This window comes from Lepidothrix coronata, unplaced genomic scaffold (genome assembly GCF_001604755.1).
Source record: "Lepidothrix coronata isolate B3197 unplaced genomic scaffold, Lepidothrix_coronata-1.0 Scaffold51, whole genome shotgun sequence".
NCBI classification, from domain to species: domain Eukaryota; kingdom Metazoa; phylum Chordata; class Aves; order Passeriformes; family Pipridae; genus Lepidothrix; species Lepidothrix coronata.
Window position 1 is genome coordinate 2,331,924 of NW_016690231.1, and position 15,443 is coordinate 2,347,366.

Genomic DNA, 15,443 nt, shown 5'->3' on the forward strand with positions numbered 1-15,443 from the left:
TTCTCCCAACAATTTCTGTCTTACACAGAAATCACTGCAGTGAGAGCAATAAATTTGAGATGAATGACAGACTCTAATTGTTTGTGACCTCATTGTCATCTGCAGCACTGAACTGGCTATGACCAATCCCGGCGTTTGGGCTGTGGATATTTTTAGTCTAAAAAATTTAAAGAAAAGACAGCTTTAAAAGCAGCAGCTCACTGGGCATCCCCTTCCTGCCCACCCCCATGATTTCAATCCCTGGCTCTGCAGGGTTCCACTGGCAGCAGTGCTGCTGTGCCCTGCCCTCTTTGGCTTCATATGCCACGGAAAAACGGGTGAAATGGGCACTAGTTAGAGCTGTAGGTAAGTAACCCAAAGAGGAAAGGAGCATCTGGAAGTCTGCAACAAGCTTCAAAAAAAGAAAACAGAAAGGTGCTCTTACCTGTTCTGCCTTGGCTAAAACCCAGGTAATATGCTGGAAGCTGAACCAGAAGTACTTCCCCCTCTGTCCCCATCAGTGTAGGACCTAAACACCCAGCATTTAAAATCAATAGCAATTGTCTCCCTGCTGAACAGCAGCATTTCCAGAAATGTATCCCTTTCCCTGTTGTTCCAGTAGGCGAGACCCAGGGGAATAAATTTTCCTGTGAGGTGTCCCTGAAGGCTGTCTGGGTTTTTGCTGAGCAGCACAAGGCAAGGGGCACAAATGACTTGTTCTTTGTTACCTCTCTGTCTTTGGCAGCCCACTCATGCATCCCATGGGAGCACTGCTGTGGAGTGCTCTGCTCCTCTGTGCCCTCCCAGGTGCTGTTCCCGTGTCTGGCATGCTGGAAGGCCTCTGATGAGATCATTCTGCTCAAATGGTCCCAGACTGTTGGACACCCCTTGGATGAGGGCCTGGAAGTGCTGAGTGGATGTGTCCTGTGCAGCAGCAGCCTCTGCTTCAGCCAGACTGGGTGACACTCTCTCCCATCACCTGTCTTCTGATCCCATCTCTTAATACCAGCCTGTTTTTGGGAAGATGCTGCTGAACTGGCACTCATTTCCTGTTTTTTCAAGAAGGCTGACCAGTGCAGTGGATTTTGAGGTTAGCAAGTTACCATCTGGAATTAGGTAGTGATGGGAAAAAGCCCTCTTTTGAGGAGGCACTTGCTGAAGCAACAGCAAATCAACTTTTGAGATGGAAAATGCTATGCAAATATGTGAGATGTGGTTCTATTGTGTCTAGCTAACCAACTGTGCATTGAAGAACATTGCCTGTAATTGCTGCATCTAACACACAAATGCATATATAAAATATACTACATTCATTGTTCTCAAAAACTTCTAGAGGCAATTTATTGCTCTTCCTGAAGAGTGAAGCAATGTGGTATCATTAATTGCTGCTGTGTATTGGCCAATATTACTGCATTGCTAGAATAGCTGTCAGTCAGACTAAGCTACAATTTGGGTAACAGATGCAGAAAAAACCTCACAGAAATATGCTCTGAGAGTAAGGGAGACATGAGATGACTCCTTCCCAGAACAAGATCAGATTAGCAGCATGGAGGGCTAGAATATCAGGAAAAAGGTAGATGAAATAATAGTCATTATACATGGTTTGGCAGGCTGTCTAACTGATTCCCTCATAAGAAAAGTAGCAAAGTGCCTGATGCTTCCTGTGGGTTGGAAGTTTCATTCTCTCATTACTTGTGCCATAAAGATGCAAGTGTTTTGTTCCATAAGCTGCAAGAGCATAGAGTATAAAGAACAAAGTTATCAACTACTGGAATTAAATAGTTGTTTAAAGTCAAATGAGCATGCCACATCTTGGAGACCCTTTCATCAAAGCAGGTCAGTTAACTTTAATGAAGTCATCTTCAATTTGCTTTGATGTAACATCAGAACCCAGCCTAGATGATTCCAAATGATCAGCAAATGAATTTCCACATTGAGGTCTTTCAAGGACATAGGCTTGGTGAAGTATCTAGTTTTCTGGGGGTTTTTATTTATTTATTTTTTAGAAGTGCCTAAATTGAGATTTTTTTGGAGGGAACTGCTGACTTTCCTCCTAAACCAAGCCCTCTTTAAGATTCCATATGTTGGGCATGTAAAGCAGAGGCTTGCAGCATCACTGCTTGCTGTTAGTGTCTGTTCAGTCTGAGACTGTATCATGCAGGAAGATTAGGCTGCTGTGCTTTTCCTTTAGGGTGGGCAGAGATTTAGAGTCTCAGACATGTAATTTCTGTAATTACTTGAGCAAGGAATAATTGTCAGGCCAGGGATGGCAACATCAGGCCCTTCTGTTCTAATTTTTCCAAAGGAAGTAATGTTAAATACTAAAGCTGGTCAAAGTGCCAAGTAGCCTCTCATCCTAAATGAGAACAAAAAGGACAAATGTTACAATTTCCTTCAAAATGAAGCTCCTTAAAATATTTCCAGAATGTGGATTGAAGTGCTTCGCTTAGTAAGGTAGAAGAATTTTTGTGGTTTGAAATCAAGGCAACTCTTGAGTTTTAGTCATGTTTCAAGAGAAAGTATGATTTGTCTTGTTCTCCACTTTTCTTACAGAAAATTCAAACAGTCCTTCTTAAATGCCCCAAGTATCATAACATTGGGCATCACAATGCTTGTAATAATGAAGGTAGAACCTGTGAGGAGTGCACTAGAGAATGACAACCAGTGTCATGAGTCCTGTTCACACTCAGCACGCTTAGTAAGGAACAGCTCAACACAGTGCAGTGGTTTGGATTTGTCTCCAGTTATTGCATTAGGTCCAGATTCTCCAGGATTTAGTGTCTTGTGCTGGTAACTCGTGGTTTTTTTCATTATTTGATTTTTCAATAGCAGAAAGTTGATAAGCAGGAATAAGTGCACTGCCATCCTGCTGGGGGTCAGCTCAGCCCACCAGGACTGTTTCCTTTGATTCTCCTTGCACAGTTTGAGGCAGGACATGAGCACTTTCCTGCTTGTCTTCTCGACCAGTCTGTTGACTCGTGCAGTGGAATCAGATTTACTCTGTGTTTCCTACCCAGCAAAGCTGGTCACCAGCCCATAGCTGTGTGCCCAAAATGGGAACCAAACCTGGACCCTTCAGGAGCTGCAGTGGGCTTAGAGTCCCAGAGCAGATGCCTCAGGTCCAACATGTGTTACAGAACTGGCATTAATGTGGAGTTAATGACACATCTACATGTGGTAGAAATCAACATATCTCCCTTAAAATGAGTGCAGCTATAATGGGCTATACTGGGAAATCCTCCAGTTCTTACGGGAAAATTTTTTCTTAATTATCTTAACAATAATTAGGCATTTTGGAAAAAGAAGAAATCGTGAAAGCTGCTAATTAATTCTTTATAGTTTGCTCATTATGCACTGATTCTACAAGATGTGTTGATTTGGACTCTGGTTTGAAAAGCTGAGGATAATTTCCACAGAGCCATGAGGGTTTCAGAGCTGAGCTTCGTGGGAGTTGAGATCTCATTTATCTGAAAACATTTTGTGGTCACAGAAGAGTTTCTATCCATTTCCTTTTTATGAAAAATTTGATTTTTTTTTTCTTATCTATTTCATTTAGGTCTGGCAAAGCCCATGGGATTAGTTGAAGGTCCAGGAGGCCTGGGCCAGGGGGGAATGGCTGCTACCCTCAGAGATGATAGCCACGAATCAGAGACTAAGTACGAAGAATATGGTTACAATGCCCAGCTCAGTGACAGGATATCACTGGACAGGTCCATTCCTGACTACAGACCAAAAAAGTAAGTTGAATTCCACATTATTATTGAGACTTAAGAGGTTGATTGTTGTGATGGCTTTCTTCTCTTCACATCCCCTCCTGGTTAGAGTATGACACCAGTTAGTCGTACAGATACCCCGAGTTTAGTGAAACTCAAACAGAACAACAGCCATCTCAGGCATGAAGGGCCATGTTAAATGCATAGCTAATTCTGTCAGTAATGCATTAATATGCACATTCAAGGCCTCAGATCAAATACTGCATGAGGCTATTGGTGCTTACTGGGTTTGGTTCTCTTAGGAAAAGCCTTCAGAGGTGGCAGCCTTAGTCTGTCCTTCTTGTAGTCATGTGCAGTGGGAGGGGGAAGTGCAACAAACACATTATAGTCATTGGTTCCTTAAGAAAAAAACCACAACACATCTAATCAACTGTCTTTAATTACATTTGATGTTCTTAGAATTGTTCAGCCGGGGTTTGCAATGTGCTGAAACACAGACTAAGTGTAATCCATTGGGGTCCTGTAATTGCAGTGAGATTTTTTTTTTGTCTCTGGAATGTGTGTCTATTTTTATTCTGCTGTTTATAATCTTCACACGCCTGTGCTGTGCTTGACATTGCAATTACATGTTTATTATTTGTGCTGATTTATTATATTTTGTATTAAATATCTTTCAAATCTTTCATATTTATGGAGTTATGTATCTTCCAGATGAGACATCCACACTGTCATCCCATGAATGACAATCAGTAATGTCTTAATGCAGAGGAGATCAGCAACAATGCCTAGTTGCTCTCAGGAGACAGAATTGAAAAGAATACTTAATTAATTTCTAATAATAATCTTCTGTTTTAAAAGACCCACTGGGGCTCCTAGGCAGAACTGAAAGTTAAATAAAAAAATATCTTATTAAGTGGTGAGAAAAGTTTAGCCAAGCAAAACAGCTGTGCTCTGTGAGTAGATTGCAATTGAATTAGGATTTTAGGCAGTTCAAGCTGCCAAAAACAAAACTTCAGCTTAACTACAAATTTCATTAGCTGTGCTGCATATTAATCTGATCTCAGAAGTATTGACTCAGCGTTTGTTTTCTGAAACACTTGCTGTAGAAAAGAAAACCTAGATAACAGAAGTGGCACAGAGAAACCAACCCACTGACTTGCTGTCGCATTTTTGATGCAAGTCCACCGACTTATTCAGTGGTCTCATCTCTCCTTCTCTCTTGATGTACCATAACAATCCATCATGGAATTATGCTGGGGAAAAAGTAGTCTGTAGTTATGCAGATATTGGAGTTGTGCCTCAGATCTGGTCCAGAGACCCTTAAAATCAATGTGAAGTTCCTCAAATGAAAGGCGGTGAGGTTTGACCTGGGCTGTTATCAGCTGCTGCGGTCAGGTGGATGAGGATAAATGAGATGTGTTCTGCTAGGAAACACAAAAGCAAAGGCTGCAGAGCTTAAATCTAGCTCAGCAGCTGTCAGAGGCATGAGAGCATTTGCAATGCAGTGATGTTTCACTTCAGATTAGACTCTTCCACCGTTTTACTTGGGAGCTTTGATGAGTCGCTCAGATAAGCTTTTTGACGTGCTCCTTTCGGGTATCTCATAAGGCCATGCTACATGATAAACTGTCTGAGCTGCTGGGAGAACTGCCTTCCTTGTCATGTTTTGACACTTCTGAGGTGGTTCTAGTCAGACCTGGATGCTGGAATTGATGCACTTGTCTCTGGATGCTTACGAGTCACAGGAAAGCCCTTCAGATTGAATTTGCTGTGAAATATGAGTGAAAGTTTGGAGAAGGTAGAAGCTCTTGTTATATTAAGAGTTTTGTCCAGTTAATGGATTGAGAGCAGCCCTGAAGAGAAGGACTTCGGGGTGTTGGTTGACAGGAAGCTCAAAGTGACCCAGTAATGTGCACTCCAGTCCAGAAAGCCAAACGTGTCCTGGGCTCATCCTCAGCGCTGTGGGCAGATGAGGGAGGGATTCTGCCCCTCTGCTCCGTTCTCATGAGACCCCACCTGCAGTGTTGCATCCAGCTCTGGGGCCCCCAGCATAAGAAGCACATGTACCAAAGCTGAGATTGACTGTTTGGTTCAGGCACTCTGCTCTAATTGTGTATTGGAGAGAACTAAACCTCCAGATGCTGAATTGCCCAATGGTCTCATCTCTGCATCACTGAGCCTTTCTCAGTTAGCTTGTGATTTGTATTCATGTCATTCCCAGAACTTTTCATTTTTAAATTGGGAAGCAAGTTAGAATTAATGTCCAAGGCCACATACAAAGTCTGTGGCCAGTCTATGAATAAAAACACTTACCTGAATTTGCATTCCCAAAATACTAGACTGTCCTTTCTCTCCATTCTGGCTTCCATTTGAAATCGTCAGATCTCCATATTTGGACACAAAAGTAGGTATAAAAGATATCGAGTGGAAGAATTTATACTCAAGTCTGCATTGCATAGGCACAATTTATTAAAGTAAACATGATTTCACTATGAAAATGTGGGACTTGCAATATTCCAGGCTTGATCACAAATATTATCTTTTAATTCATTTTATATTTGATCTCCCCCTTATTGTTGTCCACTATCTTATTCTCATAGGATAAGCCTTCTGTTCCATCTCCTTGCATAGGCTCATAAACATTCAGCAGTTTAATTGCTTTTCAGGAGATATTTTCATCCCCACGCAGCAAATTAAAAAACTGTGTTACACTGCAGAGGTGTACAGCCAGCCAGCGTGACCATGAAGGCTCTGAAATTGGAGTCACCTCCATGTCCTTCCACTGCAGCAAAGTCTCAGGCCTGGGTGGGCAGCCCTGCTCTCAGGATGCTTTTCTCACATCATGTTCTGCTTTCCTACCTGCTGCTGCCAGTGCAGATACTCCTTTTAGCTCAGGAACCTTTTCCTTAGGATAGGAATTGCTGGAAGTACGGGAGACAAGAGGATTTTGTGCACGTTGTGTTTGTGTGCCAAATAGAAGCAATGCAGTAAATAGCTCAGCTGTGATTACAAATCACACAATAATTACAAAATCATTGTTTGATCCTGGCGTGGTGTAATAAATGTCTCAGCCTCTTCTCCTCGATATCAGAGATTTTTAAATATCTATCAGACATGTATAAATAATATCAGTATCTGAACTTTTTCAAGGGCTTATACCACTGTAGAAGCCTCTGTATGTTGCAGAGAGCTCAAGATGTTTAATGTTTAATGTCCTGATCTCTCTTCCCAACAGTAAAGTATTAGCAGGACTTTCTAGCCCTCACTAACATACCCTGTTTCCTCTGTGCAGTGGAAGAAAGAGAAGCTTCTCTTGTAAGGAACAGGTTATTTTTTCCTTGGAAGCACATGGCTGAGCTAGAGCTTGCTCTGTGGTGCTGTGGGAGAAGTGTTATTTAATGTTGAAGTACTGTTGGATTAGTTTCCATATGTGTTCTTCCATATTCAAAATGAACGTGTACTTATATCAGTTATCTCTCCCAATATATGTAGATGTAGAATAGTCCTGAATCCTGCCCATGGGAATGCTGTGGAATCTGCTGGGCTCTTTCCATGCCTTTCTTACCAGAATGTCAAAGGGACAGCGTCTCACTGAATAGTCAAAAGCAGATCTGGAGCAACAGAGCTGAGATTTTGGTGGAGATTCTGCACTTCCCAGCAGAAGAACCAGAGTCAGCCACCCAAACCCCTGTGGGTACTGAGAGCAGAGGAAGGGAACAGGTTTGCCTGGGACATGTGTTGCTACAACAGACTGGCAACAGCCATCCCTCTGCCCTTCTGGGGGAATAACAGCCTCCACTGCTGCCAGCTGTAGCACAAAATCGAAGCCTCTGCTCCAGTAACAAAGGATCAGACTCAATCCTTCCCAGTCATGCATGAAGGCAGAGGGGCTGCAGCCCCATGTGACAGTACATTTTGGCTTTATCAAAGATAAAATAGAAAAAATCAAAACCTTAGGGAATGTCAAAGTTAGGGGGAAAGGCCCCCAAACTTACAAAAGCTGTTTGTTTGACAGTGCAGCATCCTGGAAAAGTGGGAAGTGTCTCCTAACCAGATGCTTTCAAACAGAAGCGTCGTCTCTCAGGATAACATCAATTCCCCTGTTCTTTCTGGTGCACAGGCTGGATAGCAAGGGGTTGGATTGAACAGGTGCTGCACCTGTAAATTTGGCATTTTCTAACTTTCTACCACTTGACTTTGCAACTTCAATAACTTCTGGGGTTTCTTTACATGCAGGACACGTCCACACACTGAGACACACATACACACACGCACTTGTCAAAATCCCTTGCTGTGATGCATTATGCATACTTTTGAGAAAAGTTAATATGATCCTGGAGCTTCCATAATGGCTAAATTGGCTTTTACACAAAATTGTCGCTGCTTGGTGAGGAACTTTAATTTAACTGATCTTTTTTTGTGCAACTTGATGCCGAGTGCATTGTGGCAGTTCGGTGATAACAATAATACTAATATATGGATTCAGTCTGCTGGCTCTATCAGAAGATATTTCTTTGTGTTACGGTCATGGATGTTTGTATTGAGAAAATTCAGCCCCAAAGAACAAACTTATTAATGCCGTGGCAACTCGAGTCTTTAGCCATAAAGCACAGAGAAATCCGGGTCTCGAGGAAATTGCTTTCATTTATTCCGTTCTTTCATGGAGGAGAGCGTTTTCGTGGCTTGCTATAGACAGTTCACAATAGCAAAGGAATTGCATCTCTTGGGCCTTGAAGTGTAATTAATGGTTCAATCCACCCTATACCTAAGGAAAAGCCTTTTTAATTACCTATCAAAAAGAATTCTGCAGTTGATCAAATAGTGCTATCAAGGGGGCAGACTTGGTAAATAGGCCTCTGATTTGTTCATTCAGGGGTTTAATAACTGGTGTGAGGCCAGGAGTGAGCAGACAGCCCTTCTGTCAGAGATGGTCCCATGAGCTCCAGCCGCTGGAGAAGGCAGCACCATCACCTTTAATTTTGACCCTTCCTTTTGGCTGCAGAGCTCTGAGGACTCTGTGTGGTGTGTGAGCCAGCAGCCAGCAGCTCTCTGGAGTCACACCACGTATGTGTTTGTGGTTTCTGTCGTGGGAGGAGGGTCAGTGGTGTGGCAGGATCAGTGTAGCCCCTGCAGCTCCTCTGCCCGGCTGCGTTGGCTGTTGCTGCAGGAGCAGGGCACGAAGGCAGATGGCTCTCAAAGAGCATCAGCTTTTGGATCAGTGCATTGGGGAAGGCCAGGTCTGCTATTATCTGATTTTTCTTCACCTCTGCCACTTGCTCTGCCTCATGACCCATTTCTCAGACCCTCTGGGGACAGTGGGTGTCCTTTGCGCCACTTAGAAAAGCGACACGAGAAACTCCAAATTAAAACAGACCCTTAGGATTCTTTCCAGGTTAACCAGAGGGCGATGGAACGGGCCTCTTTGCAAGGAATATTTGAAGTGGAACAGATCAGAGCTTTCCAGGAATCAGAATTTCTGATTAGCGGAAAATGACAACTGGGGAAAAAAAAAAAAAAGGCCTAAAAATATTTTGTGTCAGGCTGAACATCTTCTGTGAAATGTTTTATTAAAAGAAAATATTTAGACCAATGAAACATATAGTTTCCCATTAAAAAAACATTAGTTTTCAAGTGATGAATTTTCTAGCTCTAGCTTCTACCAGTACTTTCAGATTAAATACCAGGTTGTGGTAAAGAGAAACATTAGTTAAAATTAAACATTTTGTTTTTTTCAGCTGACAGTGTTCCACAATCGCATTATAGGCATGATATTTGGATTTCAATTAGGCTTATTTTTAGTAGGAAGACATTTGACTTTTTTTTTTTCTTTTGCACCCGCTCTCAGTGAATCTGAAAAATCATGCTAAAATTCTGAAAACCCCGTTTGGCCACTCTGAGCATATGACATAAATTGAAGCAGAGAGAAGGAAAAACAGAGGCGGAAAATGGAGCAGACAGAATTACCTCTGGGCAACAGATTAGGATTGTTTATGGGAGGGAAGTTCAGTAAGACATGAAAATAAGTGAAGTGTTTTAATTAGATCCCAAATCAATGTCCAGATGTGGATTTTGAACAGCGCAGAGGGGCGTGTGTGTACACGTGCTCTGGGACTTGGTGTGGATCTCTCCCAGCTTTGCTGAGTTACACGGGCTGGACATTTCCCTGGGGCTGTGAATCCCCTACAAAGAGCACAGGCCTTTGCACACACATCATCTGTGTGCACAGCTGGTGATACAGTTCCAGAGAGAGGGACCCAAGTGTGAGCCGACTTCTGTCTTGCCCGAGAGCAGAAGGAACTGGTGTGGAGTGAGAAAATTCCTGTGCTGCTTCCTCTGCAGTGAACTGGGCTCTGAGCAGCTACTCCTCTGTGTTCAGTGGTGTAGTTCTGACTCAGTTCATTTGGGATATCAGCTGACAACCTAAATTCGCTCATGCTGCTGCCTCTGGGCCAGTTGTGCTTATTTGTGTATCCCTGTGTATGCCAAAGGCTTATCACTGCATTTTGGGAAGTGTTTCTTATTTGGCTGTAAAGGGTTCACACTGCAGCTGTCTGAGGAGGACTGTCTGTGCCCCTCAAAGGAGAGGAAAAAATCTTTGGCTGGGAAAGAAAACTCTGTGGGGGTCACAGGTACTGCCAGCACCTCCACCCCAGTGCTCTGTATTTGTACAGTCCCTCTGTAGTTGTCACTGACCCTGTTTGAAGGAACTGTAGGTCTTCTCCCAACCTCTGCTGGAGCTCTGCTTGCTTTGCATAAATAATGATATATTGACTGGAATGTGGGATCAAACCTTTGTCCCCCAAATCCCAGCTCACTGTTAGGTCTTTTGTATATTTAATTAGTTGTACAATGTTAAATTGCTCCAGTGAAAGGACTGATGAACATGTTAACACAGTGACCATGTTTCCCAATAATAATAATCAAAAATATTGCAAAACCTTGCAACCCCTTTTTGAGGCCGTTACCAGGAAGGTTCTCAGGCTGATTTGGTTTGACAAGCAGTAGGGCATGACCCTGAGGTAGGACCACGAGACTGCCCAGATTGCACTACACTAATCCTCTGCCTTCTGCTTTGTTGTGCTGAGGGGTTGGTGACCCCCAAGGCTTTGGGCAGACAGTGCCCAGGTTTTATGCAGGACATAACTCATAAGCAGAGGCTCCCCAGCAGCCAGACTCGATGCTGTCTCTGTAGTAGCAGTGCTGGACACGTGGCAATATCTCACAGCTATTTCTGATATCTGATAGAAGTTTTCTCTGGCTTTTCCCATTAGATTCATTATTGATTCCCTTTTGTTTAGTGCTGGGCTTTCCAATTAAGTAGTGACTTTAATTATACTGCAAAGTGTATAACATTGGTCTTGATTATTAACACTGACCCCTGGGATAATGAAAGGAGCACCAGAAAGGCTAAATTAAAAAGAATCACAAAAATTAACAACCTTTTCCAAGAAGCCACCTTCTGTTCAAATGCAGTAATTTTCCTCTTTTACATTTTTGCAGTGCCTTTGTGTATATTAATTGTTGAAGACAAGTTCTGCATGACTGTCAGCACTAATAAATGTAGATTTAGTGAAGGCTGAATTTGATTAACTAGGGAGCATGAAAAGTAACTGATTGCAGTGTTGTGTTTAAATGCAGTGAGACTGGAAGCCATTCCCTGCAATTTGTCTGCACCAGAACGTACTCTCGAATACATGAATAGTTTACCTGAGGTGGATTGCATAACACTGGCTAAAAATTAGACATCTAATTTAAGGCAATCGACTTGGCTGCCTTTATGGTCAGTGGAGAAGGAGACATGGCAGCATTGCTTATCATGTACAGTGTGTCATGTCCTCTGCAGGTCTCTCCCCCAGAAACCTAGGACAACCAGCTAAAATAGCATTTCAGGTGAATCCCAAATGCTGAATGCTCCAAGGCATGCAGAAATGAGAGGGAATCTCTGTATTAGCAGCACACATGGAAGAACAACCTGCCACCGTGGGCAGCCTGGGTAAGGTCCCCCCAGCCAGCAGCTGTGGAGGCAAAGCTGTGGCTGCAGCCCAGCTTTCGTCTGGGAGGAAAAGAAAAGGTGATCAGAAAGCTGGTTTGCATCCCTCAGTTTTTCTTACCTATCACAACTAAATGTGTCCTGTGTGACCTGCACATTCACTGGTACCTGGGTAATTATTTGAACTTGTAAACAGAAACCACAGTATTTCCGTAGAAGGAGGAGTATTTCCTCCTCTAGAAGAGCAGTCTTCAAACTGTGTAAGCTGTTCCTTGACAGGTAAATACATATCTGTAGTGCAGAAGCACTGCTGAGATCCAGCCAGGGCTTCCAGCCGTGTGTGGCATTTCAGGTTCTTTCATTTCCCTCCCCTGGGCCCACAGATGGTTGATGCCCGCTATCACTTCCAGGGAGAAAAGGGTATTCCTGTACATTTCTGAGCTGTCATGTTACGTTACACTCTGTGGTGTCACATTACAGGATAAAAAGAAGTAACAGAACAAGACAGGCAATGAATTCAGCGTGGTATTTCTTTTCCTTTTATGTTTCCTTGCGTGTTATCTCTGTTACACTACACCTGAGATTCTTTTTAGGGCTTTGAAGGAGTTCTAATGGTTTGAAATAAGGTTCCCCTTTTCTTTTTTAAAATATGTATGCAAATTTAGTTCTGCTGTCAATGTGAGATATGTATTATCTCCAGATGTCTTCCTTGTGTAACTTTAAAGATTAGCAAGTTCTGATTCCTATTTTATTTGGATAGGTTTCATAGTATAGGAAAGTCAAGGTTTCAGGTCACATAACCTCAAGGTATTTTAGTTGTTGTTGTTTGTGTCTTTGTGATAAAAACGTGAGCAGGCCAAAATGTCAGACAATTTACTCTTCTGTCTGAAATAAAACTGAGTTGTGAACTCCCAAGTTGATGCAGTGTTTCATTTTAATAGTGTCAGTTCTTGCTTGTTTTGCCTGTGTCTCCTATTTTGAGTGAATTTAGTGCTAATAAAAGTGAGAGACTCTTAAAAGTAGCCAGAGCCAGAAGGACCTGACAGTTACAGGGCAGCAAACGTAAGCTCCCTGTCTTGATTAGCTTGATCTAGATGCTTTCCAAGGTTTTGTTTCTCTGAAACAGCACCTGCCAGTTAAGTTGTTTGAAAGTTTTATGATATTGAAGTATGGGGCCTCTATTTCCTGTTCCTCCAGCTTTCTGAAATGTTCTTGGCTTCTGTTATATTGCTTCTAGACCTTCTGCTGCGGTCTCAAAAACAAACCATCGTCCAACCAGGTCACCTTGCTGGATGCAGCTCCAAAAGGAGGTCCAGGGACAGTTGCTTCCCATGCAGTCTGTGCACTCTTTTCCCTATTTCTGCCAAACCAACTGGCTGTCTTAATAAGAACTCATTGTGCAGTTTTGGCCTGCATCCCTTTGGCCACAAGAAATCCTGCAGCAGCTGCATGTTCCCACCTGGAGATTTCCTTTGAAATGTGGGGCAAGCCTTGAGGAGCAGGAGCCTGTGCCTTGTTGCCTTCTTTGTAAAGCCAGCACCAGGCTGATCTCTGTTGTCTGTTCCTTGGCTGTACAGGGTGTTTAAATAACCCTTGTGAAGGAGGCATCTTGCCATGTGTGTTACTAAGTCTCAGAACTTCAAGCTGGCGAAAAACCCTCTGTTTCCTGCAGAGAATTCAGTTATAGGTGATACATTTTGTAGGAATCACTTATGCAGTGACAGGAAGCCCTTCAGTGGAGGACAACAGCAGAGCTGGATACCCAGCACAAATACATCTCTATCCTTCTGTGTCTGAACTAAACAGAGAACATGAGGACAACTGCCATGCAAGCATCAGGCAAAATCCCTGTTCCCTTGGCCTAAGAAGTGCACCCACAATTTCTGGTGGTGGTCAGGATTTATCAGTAAGGCATTAGGCAGCTTTAAATTACTGGACATGTCATCTCTGTGTATTACTTCTGCACAAAGCTCCCTGTTCCTCAGCTTCCAGAAATGAAACCCCCTGGCATTACATTTTACCTGCATGAGATGCCTTCAGGTTGTCAAATAGTTCTTTAATTAGTTTATTTTCTTCTTTGCTCCAAGGGATGAGTATATTATTTATGCCACACTCCTAGACTTTTGCTAGTCTGCATTTATGTATTTTGTCTTCTGAATGCCCTCTCAGAGGGCTGCCCTCTGGGGTGGCATGAAACACACCTCTGGCAGACACGGTTGTTCAGACTTGACTAATGGTAGAATATTAATAGCAGCAATAATAATTAAAGCAGTGCACTAAAATACCCGTGGGTGTTGTTGCTAAGTTAGTGTGTACCCCTAAAATTTCAGAGGAAAGGCATAAATTCTGGTTATTTCCATCCACAAAGTGAACAGTTGTCTCATTCAGCAACTGGAGTGAGCTTTCATCCCCGCTGTGGATGTTTCATTAGGACACAGTTCTCCCAGAGGGTCATGGTGCAGTTTACATTAAACTCAAGATAAAAATGACATTGAAGCTTTGCTCCTGTATTTTCTGCGTTGCCTGAAAACAAATGCTTGACCTCTGGCTAGTCCACTGGCTTATTGCCTTGGTGTTATTAACCCACATGTACCAGGAGACAGGGAATTTGTGTTCTGTTTGCTCAGAGAGGAGCACTCAGCTCCTCTGCCTGACAGATCTGGGAATCTACGGAAGCAGTGGGGGAAAAGTTTTTCTAAGTAGAGGCTTGAGCAAATATTCTGGATGGAACAGGCTGAATGTGTGTGTCTACAGATGAGGGATGAGGAAGGGCAGGGCTGTGCACAGAGGCTCAGCCTGCTGGGCACACAGTTAATGGGAATGCTCTGGGTGCAGGGTCATCACTTCTGTGGGCAAGTAGGAAAAGATGCCAGATAACAGAGAGTGGAAAAGGCAGTTGTTTCTCAGCAGGCCAGCGTGGGCAGGAGCAGTGCATGAAAGCTGAAGTGCTACAATGGCCAGATCTTCTCAGAGTCAGGAAAAGACTAACACGTGTCCTTGGCTGCTCAAATTCACAGTCATACTTCTGTACGTTACCTGTTCCAGGATCTGTGCCTGATGTCTGTCAACCTGAGCGAAAAGTAAGCATATGTTGACCTGTTTGTTTTTGGTTTGGTTTTTTTTTTTTTAATTAGGATAAGAGCTCATAAATACAAAAATGTTGCACTGTTTTCCTGCTGTGAAGTGTGTGTTCTAGGTGTTAGCTGTGTGCTAGACAGCAAATGTGGTTGGATTTTTAAAAAATGTTTTCATTTCTAAACGTAACCAAAACTAAGTCAAAATGCCAGAGTTTTCTGAAGTTTTATGAACTGAAGCTATAGAAATACTTAGAAGGTAAGAAACTGTTGTTAACATTTAACTTCTGAGTGCGTGAAATTGTTGAATACTGTGCTGTTCACCTCTAACTAGCCTTTAATTTAAACAAAAGCTATAAAAGTACAATTAGGCTCCAGTCCAGTGAAGCACTTAAATATGTTCCTAGGTTTAAGTGTATGAATAACCCCAGTGAAGTTAAGACATGCTTAACTGCTTTACTTGAAGAGGACATTTCTTGAAGTAGTTATAATATATAAAGAACAATCCTGAAAGTATCACTGGGAAAGATGTAGAGGGGAGTAAAGTCCCATCTGCACTTCAGGATCTGACTGCTCTTGCCTAATGATTTATCCTATGGGATCCTGATCCAGAGTTTATTGGGACCTTGGGATGTGCTCCATCCTCTGGTTGTCAGGCAGTTTCCTACCCCTGTCTACAGGGAACAC

The 15,443-nt window shown here is 42.8% G+C and overlaps 1 protein-coding gene across 2 annotated transcripts in view; it reads left to right on the forward strand.

Annotated features, from left to right (window-relative positions):
- Positions 1-15,443, forward strand: part of GALNT9 (polypeptide N-acetylgalactosaminyltransferase 9) — a 135,878-nt gene that overhangs the window by 20,018 nt on the left and 100,417 nt on the right. Inside the window, exon 2 of one of the 2 annotated variants that reach the window (XM_017815623.1) lies at positions 3,536-3,716. In XM_017815623.1, the coding sequence (XP_017671112.1) occupies positions 3,536-3,716 (181 nt within the window). Of the gene's footprint in view, positions 1-3,535; positions 3,721-15,443 lie in introns of those variants that run through there. The other variant, XM_017815624.1, reaches the window with a different exon arrangement.